This window comes from Oratosquilla oratoria, chromosome 44, assembly GCF_046742065.1.
Source record: "Oratosquilla oratoria isolate Oo_2021 chromosome 44, ASM4674206v1, whole genome shotgun sequence".
Taxonomy (NCBI): domain Eukaryota; kingdom Metazoa; phylum Arthropoda; class Malacostraca; order Stomatopoda; family Squillidae; genus Oratosquilla; species Oratosquilla oratoria.
Genome location: NC_134820.1, coordinates 15,323,373 through 15,334,909, shown reverse-complemented (window position 1 = coordinate 15,334,909; position 11,537 = coordinate 15,323,373). Strand labels below are relative to the sequence as shown.

The 11,537-nt window shown below is 43.6% G+C and overlaps 2 protein-coding genes across 2 annotated transcripts; both read left to right on the top strand.

The window, feature by feature from the left end:
• The first annotated feature begins 4,511 nt into the window (after positions 1-4,511).
• LOC143022293 (uncharacterized) lies at positions 4,512-6,428 on the top strand. Its single transcript, XM_076180439.1, has one exon. It carries the CDS (start codon positions 4,512-4,514, stop codon positions 6,426-6,428), a length of 1,917 nt encoding a protein of 638 aa, XP_076036554.1.
• A 792-nt stretch (positions 6,429-7,220) lies between these two features.
• LOC143022292 (uncharacterized) lies at positions 7,221-11,010 on the top strand. Its single transcript, XM_076180438.1, has 4 exons — positions 7,221-7,929; positions 7,973-8,566; positions 8,678-8,964; positions 10,801-11,010. The coding sequence occupies exons 1-4, from the start codon at positions 7,221-7,223 to the stop codon at positions 11,008-11,010; spliced, it is 1,800 nt and encodes a 599-aa protein (XP_076036553.1).
• The last annotated feature ends 527 nt before the right edge of the window (positions 11,011-11,537 follow it).

The following is an 11,537-nucleotide window of genomic DNA, read 5'->3' as shown; positions in this document are numbered from 1 at the left end:
TATTTGGAAATTCGTTAACAAAAGTGGATAGTGAAAAAGATCTCGGCGTAATTATCAGTAACGATCTCAAATCAACCAAGCAGCGTATTTCAGCCTCTGAGAAAGCAAATAAGATTCTAGGACTGATTGCGCGATCTTTTGACTTCAAAAGTCCATCACTCATTAACAAGCTATATAAATCGTTAGTTCGTCCACATTTGGAATATGCTGTTTCCGTATGGTCACCGAATCTCATTAAAGGCATTGACAGACTGGAAAAAGTACAACGGCGAGCCACAAAACTGAGTAAAAAAAAAAATCTGTTTTCCCTAAAAAAGCGTAGACTCAGAGGTGACTTGATACAGGCCTTTAAAATTCTAAAGGGAATTGACAACATCAAAAGTGACACAATTTTCACATTGAATGATAATCAGACAAGAAACAATGGTCTCAAACTGCCCGGAAATAGATTAAATTTGGAAGTAGGTAGAAACAACTTCGCCAACCGTGTAATTAATGAATGGAATAAACTTCCTGCACAGGTAGTGCAATGTAGTTCAATTCGAAGCTTTAAGAATCATTTAGATAAACACCTAAGCAAGATGCTGTAATGATTATGATTTATTTTATATTATTTGTTTTTGTTTTGTCATCATTTGTCTGTTTGATTTTCATTTATCATTAGTTATATGTTAATTTATTATCATTTACTATTTACCTGTTTGTTTACAATTTTGCCAAATATCAGTCACAGTGGTGCCAAACCTTTTATGAGATAAAATTCCAGAAACTACACCAAATTGACAGAAAACGCTTATATATCACCACCATCAAAAGCACATTATTAACACATGTCTTTGAGAGTTAAAGATGTAACAGGTTCATTGTAAAATCAATAAGAAAAAAACATCAAAACATGATTCACGAAAAAATTACCTAAAATCATAATAAAAAAAACTATATATCGAGGGGTATACTGTTTTATTTGATAATCTAGAAATAATTGTATATATATATATTGTCTTGTCTTGTCTTGTCGAGATATTTGTGACTGAAAAAAAAAGAATAGAAAAAAGTTTCGCTAGTCCCGATTTGTCTTGTCTTGTCGAGATATTTGTGACTGGAAAAAAAAAATAATAATAGAAAAAAGGTTCGCTAGTCCCGACACAACGCGAGGTGATGGGAGCTCGTAGCCGTCTCCCCCATGACTGAGCGCCGCGATACCTATCCACTCGAGTGGAGAGAAGTAAAGGAAGAAGAGGTATAAGGTAATAATGTACTCAAACATACCGGATGATGTCGCCTCAACTCCCCTTGATGCTGAATGGTGTACAAATTACTCTAGTTTAAGGCAATCTTCGTACATAAATGGACTTTGGAGATATGTTTTGCTATATGAATATATCATCGAGACTAACTAGTCCCTGTAAAATATGAAATTCTTTTAAACAGCGATTCAAGGTAATTGTGAGATTTTATCTGCAGAACTAGTTACATCGCCGTGCACACCCTCGGGTAGATGTATATGAATTTATTTATGCAAATACAGTCGCATTTCTGTACATACAGACTGAAATTTTACACAAACAAAAAGATCATAATAATGTTACTTAAATAGATATCTTTATATGGAGTATTTAGAGGATGAGAATCAAATATATATTTTTACGATACATTGGTAGTGTGTATCAAGGTCTAAATATACAGGTCAGACCGTTCGAATTCTTCTGCGCAGCTTCTGACGTCATTTGGCTGAATCCATTTTCTCTTTGTGAAACACTGAAGAAAACTGTGAAACGCCAAGGAAGACAGGAACTATAATATTATATATATATATATATATATATATATATATATCATATATATATATATATTATATATATATATTATATATCATATATATTATATATTCATATATATAGACAGGAACTATAATATTTTATATATATTTATATATATATTTTATATAATATTTGTCAGAATATAACTAATTGCGTGGAGCAGTGCGAGCGAAGGCAACGTCATTTTTGAACGACGGACCAGCTTCAACTGACAGCTATAGGACCCGCTAACCCCACTTTGAGCAGCCAGGTGACGTTCACGGGCCCGCTGCGCCAACTCCCTCGAAATTCGGTCGGAAGTGGTTAGACCTTATATTCTTAGATCTTGGTGTGTATGAGACACATATAACTGTCGGGAACAGCTTACGCGGGAAAACGGTATACACTACAGCTTCGATGCCTTCACGCATGTGAGTGGGAGAGAAAACATAAATGAATAATGGAGAAAACTAAAAGAAATGAAGTGCAATGGCACGACAAGGAATAGAATGAAAAAATATATATATAAACAACAAAGTAAACCAACCTGCACGCATTCAAGTGAAAGAGGAAAAATAAACAAAGGAGAGAAAGAAAAGAAATTGGATGCAATGGCACTACATGGAATAAGATTAAAAACGTTATATAAACAAACCTGCACGCATTCAAATGAGAAAAAAAAATAAAGAAAGAAAATGAACGAGAAGCAATGGCATATACGGAATTAAACTAGATGAATAATATAAACAAATGATAATGAATGGATAATGTAAAGGAAAATGAGTTAAAGTAGGATAAGATAATGAATATTTTTACATTACGCTATGTAAAAAAGGGAAAATTCTATCAAATATTTTATTTTGTTTTATTTTATTTTATGTAGAATAAAACAAGAGATATTTATTATATCAACGTGTATCTGTAAAAACTTATGGACACTATAATTGATTCATAATCAATTTATTCGTTGATTTATTCATTTGTTTACTTATTAATGTCTTTATTTTTATTTTTGCTCCCACCTTTGTGTTGATAATGATGGACGTGGCCAGTAGCTGATGATATCAACTTTTGTTTATCTGGAAAAACCTATGGGTGTTATTTATTTATTTATTTGTATATTCATTCATTTATTTGCTTATTAGTTCTATTTATGTTTTTGCGCCCACCATCATATTTACAACGACGGATGCAGCTTACTAACGTTTGGGGACCTCTGAGGCAGGCCGACCTTCTGGTTACAGAAACAGAAGAAACACTCACTGTCAGCGTATAAGGGTGGGAGTCTGCGCTTGAATACATAGGAAACTGGGGGAAAAAAGAAAAGGAGAGCTTTGGAGAAGGCACACATTGCCACCGATAAAACACCAAATTCTCGAGGAGGGGTTCAGTGGCGTAGCTCACTGTGCTTTTGCCGCCCGGGGCTGCCCTTATCATGTTTGCCGCCCATTCTCACAAGGAATTCAATATTACAAATGCACATTAACTTCTTAAAGGATATATATATATGTGTGTGTGTGTTTGATTGACAATTGATGTTAATATAAATACATTGACACAGAGGGACATTTGCCTAACTGGGAGGGTTCCACCATTCTAGCTAAAGGACTACACAAGAAACAACGGAAAATAATTGAATCACTTTACATTGCCAACCACAAAAACACAAACAAGAGAACTGGTGACTCGAAATGGACAAAATCTACCGCGACACTTGCCCTCCAAGAATGGCTACCCTAAGTAGATACCTTTTTCCCACTTCGGCCTACCCTCTCCAGCTTTCTTCCTTTCACTCTGAAGTTCCTCCATGCTACCTTGCCCCAACTTTTTATCATGATTTATTCTTTTAATGCTATTTGTTACTATTTATTTTCAACACTATTATTATTATCATTGTTATTATAACTATTATTTATTATTTCTATCATTATATTTATAATTTTATCATTACATTTTTATTTTTATTATTACCATCTTTATTATTATTACTTTCATTATCTTTATTATTATTATTGTTATTATTATTGTTACTATTTAAATATCTAATTATCATTGTTTTCACTATTATTGTCATAATTACTATTAAAAAAAATTATTTCTTGGTTATTAGTATTATCATTTTTATTTCTATTATTGTTTTTATTATTATTACTTTTATTTTATTGTTATTATTTCCTGTATTGCTACTATCATTTTTGTTATTATTGTTAATATTATTAATTAAATATTTATCTTCATCGTTATCATTACTATTGTTACATTTTCTATTAATAATTTCTTTGGTATTAGTGTTATCATATTTAATTGTAAAAATGTCTTCATTGTTACATGAGCCACAATGTGATGTTCACATTCGCCACCAACTATGGCAACTCGGAGAGGTGGTGAGGTCCACCCCATGTATATAATGCCCACAGCCCGTTTGCACACATAGTATTGAATCGACTGAAGTCCCAGGTGGAAGATAAGGAAGCCCTCCCAAAACTTCAAGCCGGATTTAGAAAAGGGAGAAGCATCACTGACCACATCGTGCGACTCTCCGAACATATACGTAGGGCCCAAAGACAGAGACGGATTCTACAGACGTGTTTTTTAGATATTGCCAAAGCTTTTGATACCGTCTGGCACGGTAAACTGCTATCTAAACTCAAGTCTATTGGAGTTTCGCCGGGACTGTACAAATTTGTGCAGTCCTTCCTTTCAGGTCGATCCATGGTTGTACGCTGGAAAGGACACCTCAGCCGATCGTCAACCATTGATATGGGAGTCCCCCAGGGCTCCGTAGTTGCCCCGCTCCTCTTCACATTGCTCCTTGGGGATGTAGGAAAAGGAGTGAGAAAGGACACTGTCGTCACAGCCTATGCTGATGACATAGCATTATGGAGGAAAGCTAGGCACCGGCGGCCCAAAAAGGATTCTGACCAGCACAAGTCAGAACTCCGTCTCTTTCAGAGACAGGTTGACCTGGTAATGACCCAACTGACCGACCTGGGCTTCATGCTCTCCGCATCAAAGACTGTTTACATGCCAGTCCACGGCATAGGTTACAACAGAGGAGACTACCCTGACTGGAATTACATCACAGTGGACGGAACTCCCATATACCCAGCTAAGGCAGTTCGATATTTGGGGGTCATCTTCCAGAGAGACGGAAAATGGACTAGCCACATAAATCAGGTCATAATAAACGCTAGACGAGCCCTAAACATCGTCCGAGTCATCCGCCGAGAGCCCTGGGGTCAAAGGAGGGAAACACTGATATCCATGGTCAAGAGTCTGGTACGCTCCCGGCTCCTCTTCGGATCTCCTGCCATGCACGATCTTCCCCCGGGGGTAGTGTGTAGATTAGCCAGAGTGGAGTGCCAAGCGCTCCGCCTGGGTCTCGGTTTGCCAGCATCAGTTCCACATGAACAAGTGTATAATGAAGCAGGTGTTCTTCCTCTTTGGTATCAACTGAAGAAAAATGCCTGCAAGTACTTGTTCACCAGTGCTAAAGTTGCAAATTCTACGGATGAGGAACTCCGGGAGGATTGGTTGCCGGCCTCACAGACGACGCACATTCAAGGTCTGCCTGGCTCTGTCAAGGACCTCTGCATAAAAGCCGGGCTTCCTCCCGATGCGAGACAACTTGTTACCCAGTGTCAGGTGGATCTCTTCCACCCCTGGGTACTCAAACCACCAACAGTTGTCTCAGAAATTCCGGGATTGAGATGCCAAGACGGTCCGCATCTTCTCCTAGCACATGTGAGGGAGATGATAAGGACGGAGTACAAGGAGGACTTCCTTGTCTACACAGATGGCTCTGTGCTTGAGGATGGCCGCACAGGCGCAGGGATATTCTTGGAAAACACACAAGAGTCCATCTCCGTGAAGCTTCCCCCCACCTCCATCTTCTCGGCCGAATTAATCGCCATTCGGGAAGCCATTAAAATAGTTCTCGCTCTTCCCCATCCGCCAGCTTGTATCACCGTGCTCTCAGATTCAAGATCCAGCCTTAAGGCACTTCAGAGCTGTCAATGCGACTCGCAACCAGACATTTTGCAAGAAATACTGCACCTCACTGCTGAGGCCTCCAACAAAGATATTCAGATAAGATATCAATGGGTTCCCTCACATGTGGGGTTGCACGGTAATGAAAAGGCGGATGGGGCAGCCAAGAAGGGCGCCCTGGCGCCTGAAGAGGACATGATTTCCATCAAATTCACGGTCAGCGACGCCCTGCACAAGATCAACAGAGCCATCTGGGAGACCTGGAAGGCAGATTTCACCGCCACTGCCATCGCTCGGGGATGGCCGACAACAACCTGTCACGGAGGAAATACCCCGACCTTCCCCTCTGTACCCCCTTATATGTTAGCCATGATATCCAGAATAAGGGTAAATCATTGGCGAACCAAATTTTTAAATCTCCTCTGTACCTGTGACAGTGAACAGGTCTCTTTCAATCACTGCCTTTTCGTTTGCAGACAGTTCAGGGACCATTTTAAAGTTTTAAGAAATCTCTTCGGAGATCCCTCCACCGCCCTAGCCCAATTGAGGGCAAACAGCACATCAGACGCCGGAAAATCCCAAATAATCCTGGCGGCTGCCAGCCTAATCTGCTCTTCCCCCGTGGGAGGCCTACTATGACCCCCTCCAGCCGGGTCAAATATAACAAAATTACGCACTCTCATTGCGATATGGGCGGACTCCGAGCCCTCCCTCCTGTACCGCTGATAGGCCAGTTTTTTCTTTTCAACAGCCTCCTTGCAGTTCTCCGTCCACCATGGATGGCCGCGTCTTCCGTGCTTACCGCCAGTCACTGGGATGGCTAGCCGGGCCGCCTCGAGCACAATGTCCGTGAAGAGGGTGTTTAATTCCTCTATCGGGCGGGTGAGCTCGAGTTTGAGGTGGGCGTCGGCTAGGTGGGCTTGAAAGGTCGTCCAGTCCGCTTTTCCCAGGTTGAAAGTTGCTTGAGATGGCGGGGGGTGGGTAGTGGGGGTGAGGTGTAAGGTGACGGTGATGGGGAGGTGGTCGGAGGACAAAGGGTCGTCCTGGACCGCCCATTCCGTAATCCCCGCAATGTTTGGGGATGCGAAAGAGAGATCTAAGGCTGAGGTACCATGTTCTGGGCAGTCAGGTAGCCTAGTGTGTCTCCCATCGTTAAGAAGGACGATGTCAGCCGCGTCTAGTTGGGAGCATAATTCTGGTGAGGAGCGGGGGTATCCGTCCTCCCAAAGGGCGTCCCTTCTGTTGAAGTCACCTACCACGATCCAATTGTCCGGGAGGGTTCCCAGCCACTCGAATTTAAGCGACGTGGTTGGGTTGTAAAAGTTGAGTATGTGTACTGACCGGCCATCTTGTAAAGAAACGGAGGATACCACCCCGTAGCCTTCTTCTAGGGGGGAGCCTGGAAGTGACCCAGCACGGGCGGCCAGTCCTATGGAGACGTACGTGGACCTCTCCCCCCCCAAGGGAGAGCACACGGACCTCTCGCTCTTCGAGCTGAAGTGGGCTCTCAGGGCCATTAAGGCCACCAAGAAATCCCCAGGTGCAGACAAAATTGTGTACCCACTTCTGCGACACCTCCCTCCCGCCCTCCAGCAATCCTTGTTGGCGATCTACAACAAATGCTGGAGAGAAGGCTTGGTACCACTGGCATGGAAACATGCAATTGTGGTCCCCATTCCCAAGGCGGGAAAACAGAGGAACCTGGTGGAAAACCACCGGCCCGTGGCCCTCACCTCCCACGTCGGAAAGGTCTACGAACGTATCATCCTGAACCGCCTAAGCCACCATGTGGACTCAAACAAGTGCCTCCCGAAGCTTCAAGCAGGGTTCAGGAGGGGTAGAAGCGTAACGGATCACGTCGTGAAGCTCGCCGAACACATCCGGAGAGCCCGAAGGCAGAGAAGAATTCTTCACACTTGTTTCCTGGACATCTCCAAGGCTTTTGACACCGTTTGGCACACAAAGCTCCTATTGAAGCTGAAGTCCATAGGGGTCTCCCCGGCAATCTTCAACTTCGTGAAGTCGTTTCTCGCCGGCAGAACAATTGCGGTTCGGTGGAAAGGGATCATCAGTTCGCAAGCCAAAATCGACATGGGGGTCCCTACTCTTCACCCTGCTACTAGCGGGGGTGGGAGAGGGGGTGAGACATGACACCATAGTCACTGCCTACGCGGACGACATAGCCCTCTGGAGGAAGTCCAGGTACCGACGGCCAAAGAAGAACTCTGCAAACCATCGGGCGGAGGTAAGGGTATTTCAAGAGCAAGTGGACGTGGTCGTAAACCATCTCATGGACCTTGGATTCACCCTCTCCGGGACCAAAACTGTATACATGCCGGTGCACAGCAAGGGTTATAACGCAGGTCAGTATCCGGACTGGAATCAAATCACGGTCTGCGGTACTGCTGTGAAACCCGCTGCCTCCGTCCGCTACCTGGGGGTCACCTTCCAGCGGGACGGCCTTTGGAACGAGCACCTGAGACTAGCCTGTCTCAGTGCCAGACGGGCGCTCAATCTCGTCAGAGTCATCCGTCGGGAGAAATGGGGCCAACGCAGGGAAACTCTGATTCCCATCATTCAGAGCCTCGTGCGTTCCCGCCTTCTCTTCGGCGCCCCCGCTCTCCACGACCTCCCTCCGACGGCCGTGCAAAGAATAGCTCGGGTAGAGTGCCAAGCGCTCCGCCTAGGGCTAGGACTAGCAAAGTCGGTTCCCCAGGCCCAAATCTACAATGAAGCCGGCCTACTACCACTCAGGCATTGCCTAAAGAAGGGTGCCTGTACATACCTATTCAGCTCTGCAAGGGTACCTAACTCCACAGATGAAGAGATGGATGAGAGCTGGAACTCAGCCTCCACCCCCGTTCCCGTTCACGGCCTTCCCTTTACAGTAAGGGACATCTGCAAGAAGGCCAAAATCCAACCTGGCCAACGCCGGAGGATTGCCCAGTGCCAGGTGGACCCCTTCCCTCCGTGGGCCCTCACCCCTCCTGAGGTGGAGCTTAACCTTCCCGGGCTTAGCCGTCGAGACGACCCACACACGCTTGCAGCGCGAGCAAGGGAGCAGATTGCGCTCAAATACCGTGACGACCTGCTGATATATACAGACGGATCAGTGTTCGAAGATGGACGCTCAGGAGCAGGCATCTACCTGTACAACACAAAGGAAGCTCACCCAGTGAAACTACCCCCCACCTCCATCCTCACGGCTGAGCTCGTCGCCATCAGAGAGGCAGTGCAAATTGTACTCGCCCTTCCCCACCCACCACCGCAGGTAACGGTGCTATCAGACTCGAAATCTAGTCTAATAGCTATCCAGAACGGCAGCTGTGCGTCACGTCCCGCCATCCTTAACGACGTCCTGTGCCTTCTAACGGAGGCCGGCAGGGCAGGAGTCCACTTCCGATTCCAATGGGTCCCCTCGCACGTGGGCCTCCTTGGCAACGAGATGGCAGACAAAACTGCCAAAACAGGTGCCACATTGCCTAACAGCAAAGTCACCTCAATCCAACCCTCTGCACATGACTTCTTTTGCAAAATTGACCGCGCTGCCTGGGACATCTGGAAATTGGAGTACCACTCTACTGCTGTTGAACGTGGATGGCTCCTTAAGACCTGCCTTGGACCGACCCCCCCTACCTTCTCCTCTCTACCCCCGTACATTGCGGCAACAGTCAGCAGGATACGGGTGAATCACTGGCGGACCAAATATACCACTTCCCGCTGCACCTGTGGCGCGGAAGTATCTTTCAAGCACTGCCTCTTCTTGTGCCCCGAATTGGAAGCCCACTTCTGGCACCTAAGGTCAAACTTCAATGACCCTGCCACAGCCCTCGAACGCCTCATTGCGGACTCCTCCTCCAAAGTCGACCTCCTCGTCCTTGCAGCCAACCTCGTCTGCTCCTCCCCAGTCGGGGGACTGCTGTAAACACCCCGACCACCCCCACATGCACCCGCATGCCCACAAGCGAAAATCAAAACTCTTACCCAATTACACAACTTCTCAAATCACCCCAACACTTCCCTAACATCTCCAAATACACTATTTGAAGCCACCCAGAAACTACAAGCCAGTCCCTAAATCGGCTAGCTCCGCTGGGACTAAAATCACAAAACTTGAACTTGAACTTGTAAACCCATTCCTTTGAAAAAGCATACCTGCGAAACTAGTCAGGAATAAACTCAAGACTAAGACTCCTGTGTTTCCTATTCCGCTTACATCATATATATATATATATATATATATATATATATATATATATATATACATACATATATATATATATATATATATATATATCACATTTTGCAGTAATTCACAAGGCACACGTGAAAATAATATGCAGAAAAAAATCACTGGGAAATAAGAAGCTTAGTCGTAACGTTTTCGTCTATTTAAGACATTATCAAGCCATACACAGTTACAGAGACATAGGTGGATATATATATATATATATATATAGACAAGCTATGAACATGGGAAGGACACACAAGATACTTCATAATCGGGGTTCGGAAGAAAGCCCCACCGGGAAAAAAAAAAAATGCCTAGGAAAAAAGCCCCACTTGGGAAATTCTCTGACGGAAAAAAGCCCCACCTTGAAAATACCCAGGCGGAAAAAAGCCCCAAATTCTAGAAAACAAGATAACAATTTAAAAATACTGAATATTAATAAAACAATCGGAAATTACTTCAATTCAACACAAATAATACATGACAATAGAAAATCAATTATATAATTGAGACTAGCTATGCAGTATAAAGTATAAAATAATACACCAGTTTACATGATATCAAATGAAAATACTACAATTTACTAAATATTATGAATAGCAGATTTTTAGTATAGAAAAATACAAAGTCAGCACTAAGTTATGAAATAGTACATTTGAAAGTTAGCACTACTTTTAATAAATAAATCTAGGTCTTTCTGGCCTGCTTCGAATTCTTTGCAGAGAGTGGAAAGCCTTTTCTGAAGGTCTTTTGTATGTCTCCTCGGGCATTTTCCAACAGTGTCGTTGCAACAAGGGTTTGGTCTTTTCGTACAGCCTCGATCGCGATCCACACGGAAGGATGGTCGTGGCCGATCATCTGTGTGAAGGCTTGATTCCACGCCTCACAATGGTTGTTCGTAGGATGCCCGCCAGACAAGGTTACTTCGTGTACGTTCCAAAGTTCGGGTGGAAAAAGGGGTGGCGTTCGGCGAATACGAAGCGGCGGTAGCACATCACCTGTGCGTTCGGCAGGCATCTGGATACGACGATATCCTCCAGACACGTAGGTCGCATCGAAATAATCTACCAGACAACTGAGTTGCTCCGGAATAAGTTCTTAAAGAAAAACATAGCACAAAAGCTTTCGGTTGAGTCACCCAACCATCTTCAGGTAAGTGAGATTACAGACGTCCCCCCAAATCTCTTAAACAATTATTTTAGCTCGGTATTAGTAAACGAAACACCTCAAAGTGAATTCCAAACTGAAACCTGTGAAAAGTCTGGGGTAAACTTACTCACTACGGTAAATATAACAAAAGAAACAATTAAAAGGTATATAGACAAACTCAAAGTTAATAAAACACCAGGGCCTGACGGTTGGCATCCAAAAATCTTAAAGGAAATAAAAAATGAGATTGTTGTTCCATTAGAAATTATTTTCAAGAAATCCATCATATCCGGAGATGTCCCAAGAGAATGGAAGCTAGCTAACGTTACTCCCATATTCAAAAAAGGTGACAAAAAGAAACCAAATAA